General features: G+C 44.3%; 1 protein-coding gene across 2 annotated transcripts in view; it reads left to right on the top strand.

The window, feature by feature from the left end:
• Window positions 1-15,213, top strand: part of LOC140211224 (solute carrier family 26 member 6-like) — a 150,168-nt gene that overhangs the window by 117,915 nt on the left and 17,040 nt on the right. For both annotated transcript variants that reach the window (XM_072280844.1, XM_072280843.1), the window contains exons 18-19: window positions 5,169-5,223; window positions 14,883-15,022. In XM_072280844.1, the coding sequence (XP_072136945.1) occupies window positions 5,169-5,223; window positions 14,883-15,022 (195 nt within the window). The remainder of the gene's footprint in view (window positions 1-5,168; window positions 5,224-14,882; window positions 15,023-15,213) is intronic.

Below are 15,213 nucleotides of genomic sequence, written 5' to 3'. Positions count from 1 at the left end.
TCACTTAGGCTATGTCCACACTAGACCAGATAATTTTGAAAACATGGGTTTCACGTAAAAATGATAGGCATCCACACCAGGTGGTTTTGAAAATACCTTCATCCACATTAAAACGGGTATTTGGGCGAATCGCCTCCGACTGGGCATGCGCAGGACACATCTACAGAAAACAAGCAAAGAGGAAACGGTATACTTGGTGTACGTTTGTCCAGTTACAGACTTAGAAAAACTTAAAAGGAAATTGCCAAACAACAGACAGCTGTTGGCTCTCGCGCAGGAGGACTTAAAACTGAAAAAACAAATACTGGAGCGTATGGAGTCAACCAACAGGGAGTATGACGCGGCTGACGACGAACATTGAAAAACTGACACAATACCAGCCTCTCAGCCACTATAATAGCTACACATACGGACACACAGACCCCCGGTGGCCCCACCAACATCTTCCATAGAGGGGTCACCTTGGAAACATTTCCTACAGCCATAGTCTCTTCACCAATGAATGGGACGACAGGTTTTTCAAAACCTCCGGTACCCAGTACACACTAAAACGCCCATCCAGCGTTTTCAGATTTAAACATTCTGAAGAGTGTTTTAGAAAAGCTCCATTTTTGGGGGAGGAAAATGCCATTTCAGTGTGGACGGACGGTCGAAACAAAGAGAAAAATCTTCGGTTACAGATTTATCCGGTCTAGTGTGGACGCAGGCTTTGTGTAATGGGCACGAAAACATACAGCCTGCCACGGAGCTTGTTAACCCCTGAAAAGCCTGCTGACAAAACATTCAAGCAAATAGTAGACACTCTCCAACAGCATTTAAACCCCAAACCACTGGTCATTACTGAAAGATTTAAAATCTATAAACAGAATCAGAGCAAAGATGAAAGCATTTCTGAATATTGTGCTGAATTGCGCAGATTATCAGAACATTGTCAATTTGGAGCTGGTCTATCAGACACATTGAGGGACAGGTTAGTGTGTGGCATGTACTGCGAAACCACACAGAAGGAGCTCCTGTGTGAAAAAGACCTTACATTCGAGAAAGCGCTAAACACCTCAATATCATTAGAACTAGCTGCACGGGGTGCTTCAGAGATACAACAAAAATCTCTGGAATATGCTACAAATAAAATGTCACCGCGCGGAAATGAAGGAAAGAAATGTTACCATTGTGGAAACATGTCACATGACCCTGATGGTTGTTGGTTTAAAGATAAAGAATGCAGAAACTGTGGCAAACAGGGCCACACTGGCAGAGTATGCAAAGCTAGTAAACAGCAGGAAAAGGACAAAATACAGAGAAACAAGAAACCCCAGAAAGGAAAATACAACAATGTGCACAAAATGAAGGAAAGCAATTCTGATGAAAATGACTCAGACAAAAGTGAATTGTCTTGTCTGCCACTTCACAGTGTGGAAGAGACAGATGATCGAAGAGTAATAAGGATCACTCCACAAGTGGCAGGCATGAGACTGAAAATGGAGTTGGACACAGGCTCAGCTTTAACAGTGATCTCTGTACACGACTACAAACGACTGTTTTCGCACATACCTCTGAAACGAACTAAACTACTGCTAAAGACTTACACAGAACAGAAAATGCATCCTGCAGGCAAAATTAAAGTGACAGTGACCTCGGAGGTAAGACACAGCAACTGAACCTCTATGTACTGAAAAATGGAGGACCACCATTGCTGGGACGTGAATGGCTCAGGAAAATCCAATTGGATGGGCACACCATCAAGGCACTAGATGTGTCAGCAAAGGAGGGCAGCAAGGCTACATCTGAGAGACTGTCACAAATACTTGCTGACTCTGAGGAAGTGTTCATGAAAGGAATAGGAACGCTTCAGGGCATGAAAGCAAAGATTGAGATTGAGGAAAATGCATGTCCAAAATTTCACAAAGCCAGGCCAGTGCCATATGCAATCCGTCCTACTGTAGAGGCAGAGCTGAAAAATCTGGAGCAGACTGGGGTCCTGTTAAAGGTGGATTGGAGTGAATGGGCCACGCCTGTTGTTCCAGTGATGAAGAAAACCTCCAGCACAAAACCAGGAAAAACAAGCAAGGGACGCATATGTGGTGGCTCTAAAGTGACTGTTAACCCAGTTCTCCGCAATGTATAGTGTCCTCTACCTCGTATTGAGGACATCTTTGCTTCCCTGTCAGGAGGGGAACATTTCACAAAAATCAGTTTGACCCAGGCTTACCTTCAAATGGAAATCGATGATGCATCCAAGAAATTCCTGACAATAAATATACACAAAAAGAACTTTACCAGTACAACAGGTTGGTGTTTGGGATAGCATCAGCTCCTGCAATCTGGCAAAGGACAATGGACCAGGTCCTGCAGGGGATTCCAGGGACTCAGTGTTACCTGGATGATATCATTGTCACCGGAAAAGATGATGATAAACATCTTTCGAACCTTGAACAAGTGCTCACCAGGTTATGAGAATATGGGCTCAGAGCTAATCGACAGAAATGTGAGTTTTTCAAAAAGGAAATCTCATACTGTGGGCATGTGATCAACAAGGATGGCTTACACACGTCTCAAGACAAGATAGAAGTGGTGCTTAAGGCACCGCCACCTGAAAATGTGTCTCAGCTGAGAGCATATCTTGGACTAGTGAACTATTACCACAAGTTCTTGCCTAACCTATCCACACTAAGTGCACTAGTACAGACAGGGACACAATGGAAGTGGACTGAGAGCTGTGAGAAAGCATTTCAAGAAACTAAAAGACTCATAACTTCAGAAGGGGTGCCTGTGCACTTTGACCCCTCCTTACCAACCCGACTGGTTTGTGATGCCTCACCCCATAGGATAGGAGCTGTGTCATCGCACAAGTTTCCAGACCAATAGCTTTTGCCTCAAGAACGCTAACTTCAGCAGAACACAACTACGCACAGATTGACAGAGAGGCCCTAAGCCTCGTGCGGGGAGTTAAGAAATTCAGGCACTACCTGTATGGCCAAAAGTTTACTCTGTTGACTGACCATCAGCCTCTCGTGTCAACCTTCAGCACAAGGAAAGGGATACCAGTGATGGCAGCACAAAGGCTGCAGCGATGGTCTCTTTTCTTCGGAGGTCACAGGTATGACACTGAACACAAGGGACCAAGTAACATGGCAACGCAGATGGTTTGTCACGTTTACCACTGCCCACTTCCGTGGTAACTATGCAAATGGATTCAGCAGAGATCTTTCACAGAACAATAGTTGAACAATTACCAGTAACAAACAGCCTCATTGAAAGGGAAACACACAATGACCCTAAGTTGTCAAAAGTGTATGACATCACAGTAAAGGGATGGCCAGCGCGTGGTAACACTATTTCCAGCCTTCTCAGCGAGGAAGGAGCAGTTGTCAGTGTGTCGGGGAACACTGATGTGTGGTTCACGAGTTGTGATTCCTCCCAAGCTAAGCACCAGAGTGCTGGAGGAACTGCACGAGGGGCACCTGGGTACCGTGAAGATGAATGGTCTTGCCCGTGCCTATGTGTGGTGGCCAGGAATCAATAAACAAATTGAGGACGTGACCAAGAACCGCTCTGGATGCCAAAAGGTCCAGAACGCAACACCACAAGCCCCTCTCCATCTGTGGGAGTGGCCCTCATTACCATGGCAACGAGTGCACATCGACTTTGCTGGACCATTCATGTACTCTATCTTTTCAATCGCCATTGAGGCACATTCCAAATGGCCAGAGGTCATCAAAATGAAAACAACCACATTGGAAAAGACCATTACAGTGCTGAGGACCATGTTCACCAGGAATGGCATACCAGAGCAAATCTGCACAAACAATGGACGACAATTTGTCTCTGAAGAATTCCAAAGTTTTGTGAAGAACAATGGAATCACGCACTTTACATCTGTGCCTTACCATCCAACCACAAATGGCTTGGCAAAAAAGATTTGTACAGACATTCAAGAAAGCCCTCAAGGCAAGGGACAGCGAAAATGGACCACTGCAACACAAGATAGACAGCTTCCTCTTTGCCTATCGTAATGCAGTACATGCAACCACTAACCAGACTCCAGCGATGATGTTTCTGAACAGGAAACAGAGATCCCGCATGGATCTTCTCAAACAGCGTACAGCATGATGTAGAGAACAGACAGTTCAAACACTTGAATGTTAAGTCAACATGGAGCTTTGATGTGGGACAGTCAGTTCTTGCATGGGCTTAGCGGACTGAAAAGTGGCAGTCGGGTTTATACCATAGGTGGGCCACTGATGTATAGAGTACAGGTGGGAGAGAATGTATGGAGACGTCATGTGGATCAAATCCTGAATGCTTAGGTGGAAAACACAATAACATCTTGCCCTGACTCCCAGGACATAGAAACAAACACTCCTGATGTGACCACATCAGCCTCGCCCACAGATAAGCCTGCCATCAGTGCTGAGGACCCACCTGATGTACCTGTGGAGATTCATTCCCCAAATCAAACGTTTCAGGACAGACGTTACCCAGAGAGGCAGAGGACTCCCCAGACTTCAGTTATAGTTATAATAATAATAATTATTATTATTACTTTGTTATAATTTCATATTATTATATTACTAATTAAACAGTTGGTGGGTATTTGTATATTAAGGGTAAACATACAGTATTTGTTTAGCATAGTGCCTCTGTTAACTTAAAAAAAACAGTTTATACACTTAAAATAAAAGGGGAGGAGTGTACCATATAGCCTACTGTATAATATGGGACTATTTTATGTTATAGTAACACTTTATTGAGTATGCACTATTAGGCACGTATTGATCTATATATATGTGTTCAGTTCGGGTTCCATAAGTAAAAAAGCCCTGTTAACTTAGCTCCAGTGTCTAGCATTTTTATTTATAGTTTTGTTGTGTTACCCTGCCACATACACAACAAGGTCCATGAGAGATTGTGCGAGGTCTGCAGAGACAGATAGGTTCCTGATTAGCCAGGGCATCAGAAGGTATGGGGAGAAGGCAGGAGAGTGAGGATGACTGGAAGAATTGGATCAGTCCATGATTGAATGGTGGAGCAGACTCAATGGGCTGAATGGCCTACTGCTATATTTTGTGGTCCTGTGGAGACCCCATTTTTGTTTAAATACCAAGTTCTAATTAAAGCAAGTATATTTTTGCACCTCTGAAGCAATTTAATTGTTTTTAAATTCCTAGATTTTCCGAGATTTCAAGGACATTGAGGTTGATGTTTATCTGGCAGGATGCCACTGTAAGTATGTGATGGAACTCTGATGGCTTTGCTTTGTCAGTCTGACATGATCTTGCTGACTAGAGTATTTCACTAAAGCACCTAGAAAACTGAGAGCAGCTGTGGCTTGCGGCCATTAGCACTTGCCTCTGTGGCTGTGGGGTCACTTTTGGAGACTCTGTAGTTCATTTGTGTGATACTTTTCATTTCTTTTTCTTCGCATGATGTGCTCTTTTCCTTCATACACTGGGTGTTTGATGGGTTTTGTTGTGTGGGTTTCTTTAATAGGTTCTGTTGTGTTTCTTTGTTTTGTGACTGCCTGCAAGAAGATGAACATTAAAAAGTTGTACATGTTATACATTGATAATAAAAGCACTTTGTAGAGTATATAAATAGATACATCTGATAGATCACTGTGTATTCTACTAATTTATAGGGGGATGCTGCATAGCTGATAACTACTATAAAAGTTGTAACAACAAGCACTATATCTAATTCAACCTATAATTCAGGAAACTGTTGAAATGGGATCCAATGATGATTTTACAGCTTTCCCAATACAGTATTACACTATTACTTTAAGTATAGGAAGTTCATGTGTTATGTCAGGATTCCAAGTCCTAAGAACTGTCAGTAAACTGGGTTTTCTTGTCTGTGTTCTCGAACTTCTGGTAATGCCCCCCATTTCCCATTCCCACTTCCTCTCTCACCTTATTTCCTTGCCTGTCCACCACCTCCCTCCCATGCTCCTCCCCATTTTTCTTTTTTTCATGGTCTTTAGTCCTCTCCTATTAGATTCCCCTTTCTCTAGTCCTGTTTCCCTTTCACCAAACAACTTCCCAACTCTTTACTTCACCCCTCCCCTCCCAGTTTCACCTATTACTGTACCTCGTGTTCCTCACTCCCTCCTCCCCACCCTTTTACTCTGGCTCCTCATCTTTCTTCCTCCAGTCCTGCTGAAGCGTCTCAGCCCAAAGCATTGACTATACTCTTTTCCATAGATGCTACCTGGCCTGCTGAGTTCCTCCAGCATATTGTGTGTGTTACTTGGATTTCCAGCGTCTGCAGATTTTCTCGCTTGTGATTTTTCTGCAAGTCTGAAATAAACAATTTCCCTCCAAAACCAAGTTAAAGACCCACCGCTCAAAATAGTTGCACCTCCCCATCCTGATATAGAATCACTACTTCATTTTTTTCATGATTAATAACTCATGTGCTCAGAAATATTTATTTATAATGATTATTATGGTTTATTCGTATTTACACAGTTTGTCTTTTGCAGATTGATGGTCAGTCTTTGCCTGTAGTTTTCATTGAATCTATTTTAGTTCTTTGTTCTACTGTGAATGCCTGCAAGACAACTAATCTCAGGCTTGTATACGGTAACACGTAGGTACTTTGATAAATTTAATAATAAATTTACTTTGAACTTTCTCACCGATCTGGTAGGATAAAAGGACCAAGTAAACATGCTACATAATGAATAAACTCTTCTCAGTCTTCCATACAGGTACAGGTATCAATTATAACCGAGGTTTCAATGACAAACTATACCATCTTCTTCAGGGATAATGCCTGGGCATGTTTAGTTCAGTGGTATTTATACCCTTGTAATCGCTCCAGATTGGTTAGTGCTCATCCAATCAGGTTTTCACTTTCTCACCTTGTTTACAATCAAATCCCTATTCTTACTTGAAGCAAGACCTTCGTCTTTGTTAAAATTCTTTTCCTCTAGTTTTATTTCAATGGCTTCCTTTACCAGGCAGTCCCAAAAGCTATTTGGTGGCACGGTAGTTTTGTGCCATCGAATTCAGTCCTGCGCTACGTTTACAGAGTGAAGACTGCTTGAATATGGATTAAAAGTTATTTAAGATTTGATTGACTAGTGGGACGGAGCTATAAACACTACCTCATTATTCCTTTTTTTAATATTAATTTATTTTGTAATTTTTAGTAATTTAATGATTCTGTACTGCCACTGCAAAACAACGAATTTCACATTGGATAAGACAGTAATAATGAACCTAATTCTGATTCTAAAGCTAAACTCTTTTCAAGTTTCCAACTATATAAATATTGCTGCATAAACAGAAATATTTTGTCAGGAATATTAAGTCATTAACAGTAAGAGGAATATTAAGTCATATTCTCAATAGTGACAAAGTAACCACTGTTACTTAATAGATGAGGCTATTTTTAGACTCTGCAACTTTTGTTTTTTGATTGTCCTGAGATGCTGCCTGTTAATACCAGATATTACTGAATTGCACAAGTAACAGAAATCACTATTTCAGCTCAGTTTCAGTTGAAACACTTGCCAGTCTCAGTTCTCGTTATCTGTAAGATGAACTTCACCCCAAAGTGGAACCTAAAGATATTGTATATCAGACAGTGTGATTTCCTTTGACAAATGTTATAACTCATTCATGGTTTGAAATGCAACAAGGTCTCATTTTGAGAAGGAAGTAGTGGCAGCTGTTGGCCTCCTAACATTGTACATCCAGACTGTTCTTCAACTGAATACCACAAAACATTTTTTATATATACACAACATGCTGGAGGAACTCAACATATCAGACAGCATCTGTGGAAGGGAACGGACAGTAAAATTTTGAGGTGAGACCCTTCATCAGGGGTCCTGATTAAGGTTCTCAGCCTGAAACATCAACTTTGTGCATGTTGCTCAAGATTTTCAGCATCTGCAGAATTTCATGTTAAACATTTTAATATTATTTGTTAGAGTAGCAAAGCTTTCAGAATCAGAATCCAGTTTATGTCAAAAGATAATATGTCATAGAATTTGTTATATTGTGGCAGTACATAAAAGTTTTCATTTATTGTAACTCCAAAACATAAAACTAATTGAAAGTAAAAGACGGGAATGCAGGAGAACGTGTCTTTGTTTCGTTTTTACTTTAAGCGGGGCACACTAATAACATGTTGGTGTGAGGATATAGGCCATTCATGTACTTTTACATATAACCTGTAATGAATTATTCAAAAGAACAAGAATGCTTAATCAAATATTACTAAAATATTAAATACACAACAGTAGGCTGTGAGTGTGGAATGAGGTGTCAGTACAAGTGGTACATGCAAGCTCGATGTCAGTGTTAAACAGAAGTTTGGATAGATAGATGGGTGGTAGGGGTATGGAGCACTATAGGCCAGAGTAGGTCAATGGGAGTAGGCAGTTTAAATGGTTTTAGCATGTACTAGATGGGCTGGAGAGCCTGCTCCTATGCTGTACTTCTCTATGAATTTAAGCCCTTCTGGCCTTTTGAGCCAAACCACCCTGCCCCCGACAGCCCCGATTTTAACCCTAACCTAGTCATCATCATCATCATCATCAGGTGCCATGAACTTTGACTGCCATGGCCCACACACTTCTGTTTCAGGTCAAGTGGATCAGTTCATTGGTATTCATTTCCAATTCTCTGGCTGCTGTCTCCATCATCATTTGTCTTTGTCTTCCTCTTGCTTTCTTCCCTTCAATCTTTCCCATAATTACCGTGCATTCTAACTCCTCTTTCCTAATCACATGTCCAATGAAGTTACACTGCCTTTTCATGATCTCATACATTATTTCTCTTTTTGTGTTTGCTCTGTTCATGACATCCTCATTAGATATTCGTTTCGTGCATGATATTCTTTGCCTCCTCCTCAAAAACTGCATCTCTGCTGCTACAATTCGTTTCCTCACGTTACTAGATATTGTCCAACATTTTGAACCATATAACATAACTGGATAAACGTAATATTTCAGTACTCTGAGGCGGGTTGTCATGCCTAGTTTAGTAGTGGTCAGTATACTCTTCATTCTTGTAAAGATGTCTTTTGCCATCCCTATTCTTCTTTTGATGTCCAAGTCGCACCTGCCATCCGATGTCACCCAGGTTCCTAAGTAGCAAAAGTTCTGTACTTGTTTTATGTCTTTGTGGTGACCCACTTTCTAGTACACACGAACCGGCATGCACCGACAGAGAGGCTGGCCCCAAAAAGGGCGCCAGGCTATCTTCACCAGCAGAGGGAAGATCACGCATGCGGGAACGGGAAGGCTTAAAAGGAGGCCGCGAAGTTTGAATAAACCTCTTTTATCGCAACTCCAACTCATTGACTACGTGTCATTATTCTAGCGCTGTGTGTAGCACGCCGCTACAATTGGTGACCCCAATGGCCCAAATGATATTTGGACCAGAGATGACCAATGCGGCATCTGTTCACACAGTTTTGTTAGAACTGCCAAGCTTCTGGACGCTACGACCTCGTTTATGGTTCGAACAAGCAGAAGCACAATTCCACATTCAGCAGATAACCTCGGATTCCACTTGTTACTACTACGTGCCGAGCTCCCTCAACCAGGAGACAGCTGCACAAGTTGAGGAGTTTATACAGTCGCCCCCGGAGAACGGCAAATACACAGCATTCAAAGCCCTGCTCATAAGGACTTTTGGACTCTCACAGTGCGAACGAGCATGCCGCTTAATGCACCTGGACGGTTTGGGAGGCAGGCCGCCGTTGGCATTAATGAACGAAATACTGGCCCTGGCTGAAGGACACAAACCCTGCCTCATGTTTGAGCAGGCATTCCTAGAGCAACTGCCTGAGGACATATGCCTGCTGCTGTCCGACGCAGATTTCAGCAACCCCCGGGAGGTGGCGGCCCGGGCAGATGTGCTGTGGAATGCCAGGAAAGAGAGAGGGGCATCCGTCGCACAGATCACCAAGCCACGTGCCCAACGACAGACCAGACCAGGCCCGGCAGCAGAGCCTACAAAACCCAGCGACGGGAGTGAGGAGCCCAACGAACAATGGTGCTTCTACTACCAGCGGTGGGGCACAGAGGCCCGCCGCTGTAGACCACTCTGCAAATTCCCGGGAAACACCAAGGCCTAGCCACTGCTGACGGCTACGGCGGCTGGCCATCAGGACAGCCTCCTGTACGTCTGGGACAAGCAGTCGGGACGCCGTTTTTTGGTCGACACCAGAGCGGAGATCAGCGTCTTACCTCCAATGAGTTATGACACCCACAACAGAGAACTGGGACCCACCCTGAGGGCCGCAAATGGCAGCACAATACGGACTTACAGCACCCACACAGTGTGGCTACAGTTCAGCTCCAGCTGGTTCACGTGGGACTTCACACTGGCCGCCGTGGCCCAACCACTCCTGGGGGCAGATTTTCTACGAGCCCACAGCCTGCTGGTCGACCTGCAAGGGAAGCGACTAGTCCACGCAAAGACTTTTCAAACGTTCTCCCTGGGTGAAGCCAAGTTGCCAACCCCACACCTGGACTCCATCATGCTGTCCAACGATGAATTCACCAGGGTCCTGGTGGATTTCCCATCAGTTCTGACACCGCAGTTCACAGCAGCCATGCCCAGACATGGAGTACAGCACCACATCCCAACCCAAGGACCACCCCTCCGATCCCGTGCTCAAAGGCTTTCCCCGGACAAGCTCCGACTGGCGAAATGCCAGTTCGGACTTGACACCATCGACTTCCTGGGCCACAGGATTACTAAAGACGGGGCAACCCCGCTGCCCGCCAAGGTAGACGCAGTCTGCCACTTCCCCTGACCCAACACAATCAAAGGCCTGCAGGAATTCGTGGGCATGGTGAATTTCTACCACCATTTCCTCCCCTCAGCAGCCCGAATCATGCGCCGCCTGTTCACCCTGATGTCGGATAAGGGCAAGGACGTTACCTGGGACGAAGAGGCCACAGTCGCTTTCATTAAAACCAAAGAAGCCTTGGCAAACGCTGCGATGCTAGTGCACCCCAGAACAGACGTTCCTACTGCCCTCACAGTGGACGCATCCAACACAGCAGTCGGTGGAGTGCTGGAACAACTCATCGAGGGTCGCTGGCAACCCCTGGCATTCTTCAGCAAACACCTACGACCACCTGAACTCAAATACAGTGCTTTCGACCGGGAGCTATTGGCACTATACCTGGCAATCCGGCATTTCAGGTACTTCTTAGAAGGTAGGCCCTTCACCGCGTTCACGGACCACAAACCGCTTACCTTTGCGTTCACTAAGGTGTCCGACCCCTGGTCGTCCCACCAGCAGTGACATATGTCCTACGTCTCCGAGTACACGACGGACATCCGGCATGTCTCGGGAAAGGACAACATCGTGGCGGACGCACTTTCCAGACGACCATACAGGCCCTGTCCCAGGGGGTGGACTATGCAGTGCTGGCAGAGGCACAGCAGGCAGACGCTGAGATCCCCAGTTACAGAACTGCAGTCCCCGGTTTGCAGCTCCAAGACCTCCCCCACTGGCCCAAGTGAGGGGACCATACTATGTGACGTAGCTACCGGCCAACCCTGCCCCGTCGTCCCAGCAGCCTGGCGGCGGCGAGTTTTCAAATCCATTCACAACTTAGTGCACCCCTCCATCAGGACAACCGTCCGGCTGGTCGCCAACAGGTTCGTGTGGCATGGACTGCGTAAACAGGTCAGTGAATGGACCAAAACGTGCATGCAGTGCCAAACGGCCAAGGTGCGGCGGCACACCAAGGCTCCGCCGCAGCAGTTCGAACCCACCCGCCGGAGGTTCGACCACATTCATGTGGATATCGTGGGGCCCCTGCCAGTGTCACGAGGAGCGCGGTACCTCCTAACTATGATAGACCGGTTCACCAGATGGCCAGAGGCGGTCCCGCTCACCGACACCACCTCCGAATCCTGCGCCCGAGCACTGATCGCAACCTGGGTAGCCCGCTTCGGGGTACCGGCCCACATTACCTCTGACAGGGGCGCCCAGTTCACCTCCAGCCTGTGGTCGGCTATGGCGAGCCTTTTAGGATCTCAGCTACACCACACAACTGCCTACCACCCACAGTCGAACGGACTAGTAGAATGCTTCCACCGTCACCTGAAGTCGGCTCTCATGGCTCACCTGGAAGGGCCTAACTGGGTGGACAAGCTTTCCTGGGTCCTGCTCGGAATCTGCACGGCACCCAAGGAGGATCTGCACACCTCGTCGGCCGAGTTGGTGTACGGAGCACCCCTAGTAGTCCCAGGAGAGTTCATACCAGCCCCAACGCTTGAATGTCCTGGGTTCAGTCAGAGTTGATCTAAGCAAGCTGTACTAAAGCAGGCTATGAATGTGATGGTTTGTGGAGATTTCAAGTTCCAGTTCAGTTTATTGTCAGTCAACCATACACATGCATACCGCCAAATGAGACAACATTCCTCTGCACCAAGGTGCACAGCACAGTACATATAACTCACACACATAACCCATAAAATAATATTACCACAAATAAATTAACAAATAATAAGACGTATTTACGATATAAGTTAAAAAGTAAAAGTATAAGCCTATTGGCACTTCATACATGATGAGACCGTAACATGAGATTCATAAGTGGTGGCAGGAAGTTCAGTACCCTTATGACCTGGGGGAATAAGCTGTTACCCATCCTAGCAATTCTTGTCCTAATGGAACAGTACCTCCTCCCTGATGGTAGGGGTCAAAGAGATTGTTGGATGGATGGGGGGGGGGGGGGATCTTTGACAATGTTAAGGGCCCTGTGTATGCAGCACTCCTGATTAAAAATCCTAATAGGTGGAAGAGAGACCCTAATGATCTTCTCAGCACTCCCTGCAATCCTCAGTAGGGGCTTACGGTGGGGTGCCTTGTAATTCCCGTACCAGACAGTGATGCAGCTTATCAGTACACTCCCAATGGTGCTCCTGTAAAAATTGGTCAGAATGGGGTGTGGGGGAGACTTGCTCACCTCAATCTTCTCAGGAGATGTTGATGCTGCTGTACTTTCTTGATCAAAGAGGTGGTGTTAAGGAACCAGGTGAGATTGTCCAATGTGCACTCCCACAAAACAACGTATTAGTCAAAGGACTGAAGCAGGCACATCAATGACTCCTGCAGGGCATCCAGCATATTTCAGACAGCTCTTGGTAAGTCACCCATAGATCAACCATGCCACTCTTTGTAAACATTTGCCATGTACGTGTCTAGACCCCTCCCCAATATGAATGTATTGGAGACTAATAAAGTATTGGTTAGAACACTACCCAGTACCGACTTCTGGTGATCCCCTACCATGGATGAATCTTCAATTGTGTCTATGCACTAAGGAATTGTTTTTTTGATCAGTCTTTTTTCTTAATACTGTGTGGTATAATTTTATGTAAAATTTGTGCATAATTTATGTTGTGTGCTATCTCTACCATCGTAACATAATGGTTAGCATGACGCTATTACAGCTTGGGGCATTCTGGAGTTTGGAGTTCAATTCTAGTATCCTCTGTAAGAAGTCCATACATTCTTCCCATGTGGATTTCCTCCAGGTGTGCCAGTTTCCTCCCACAGCCAAAGACATACTGGCTAGTAGGTTAAATTGTTCATTGTAAATTGTCCTGTGATTAGGCTGGGGTTAAATAGGTGGGCTGTTAGGTGGTGCGGCTCATCTGTTCCATGCTGTATCCCTAAAGAAAATTAAATCATGCTTATAAGCAAGTTTTTCATTGAATAATACCTCAGCATTCTTGTGCACATGAAATTAACTCAAGTTGACTTCCTTATCTCTTTCGGTATAACGGAATACATCTTCAGAATACATCTCCTCCCTTCTGGCCCAGTGACACAGGGACTCCCAGTTTACAAAACTTAACCCTTCCACGCAGTCTTCTTGCCACCATTGGCACTATAAGCAGCAGGTGGCAATTTCAAAGTTCAAAGTAAATTTACTATCAAAGTATATACCAGTATATGACACCATATACAACTCTGAGATTCATTATCTTGCAGGTGTTCACTTCTTCTAAGACCCAGGTCTCAGAATCCATGAGTTCAAATTTCAAACTAAATTTATTATCAAAGTATATATGCAGTACTCTGCAAAAGTCTGAAGTTTTCTAGATTAGATTTTATCTGGTTTCAGAATGTATGGCTTCCACAGAGCCCTGATCTCAAAATCATTGAGAATGAGCTAACCTGAAGACACAGAAGCAAGCAAGACAGCCAAAGTCTGGAGGACTGTGGCAAATTCTCCAAAATGCTTGGAAAAATCTACCAGCCATTTTTATTCTAAAACTGCATGACAATATACCTAAGAGAATTGATGCTGTTTTAAAGGCAAAGTGTGGTCACACCAAATATTGATGTGATTTAGCTTTTTTACTGTTTGTTGCTCTTCATAGCAACTCTTTTGATATTTAGAATTTTTTTAATTTCATTATTTTTGAAAGCATCTTTACTTTACATATTTTTAACATGTGCCTAGGACTTTTACACAGTACTACATGTCATCATAGTCAACCCTGAGATCCATTTTTGTGGGCATTCACTGTAAATGCAAGAAACACAATAGAATCAATGAAAGACCACACCCAGCAGCAAGGGCAAACAACCAATGTGCAAAGCCATGCAAATACAAAATGCAGAGTAAAAAGGAAATAATAATAGTAATAAATAAATAAGCAATAAATATCAAGAATATGAGATGAAGACTCCTTGAAAGTGTGTCCATAGGTTGTGGGAACAGTTCAGTGATGGGGTGACTGAAATTATCCCCTCTGGTTCAGCAGCCTGACGGGTAATAATTGGTGGTGTGGCTCCTGAGGCCAGCTCTCTGCTTAATTGTTTGCAGGTCAGAGTGCACTTCAGATCAAAATATGTTCTTAATTGAATTTTGCTTCTTTCAGGGGCTATCATTCAGCAGTTTGAACAAGGGGAATTCTTCGGGAAAAACATCAGCAAGTCTCAGCTTTTTACCACGGTGCACGACGCTGTTACGTACTGCATAATGAAGCACAATCCACCTACTGATCCAGCACTTCATATGGTCTGTTACTTTCTTTGTTTCTTTTAATTAGTATGTCATCTTACATTTGATTTATTAGAGGTACCAATTGCCAAGATTTCAAGTCTTCTGGCAGATGTCCTTGTATAAGATGAAATAGCAACTTGTTCAACTGCGAAAACATTTTTATTTCCAATCTCTCTTCCTCAGACCAGAGAGTGCTTGGCAAATTC

The sequence above is a fragment of the Mobula birostris genome, chromosome 16 (assembly GCF_030028105.1).
Source record: "Mobula birostris isolate sMobBir1 chromosome 16, sMobBir1.hap1, whole genome shotgun sequence".
Lineage (NCBI taxonomy): Eukaryota > Metazoa > Chordata > Chondrichthyes > Myliobatiformes > Myliobatidae > Mobula > Mobula birostris.
This window is presented reverse-complemented; position numbering and strand designations above follow the sequence as displayed.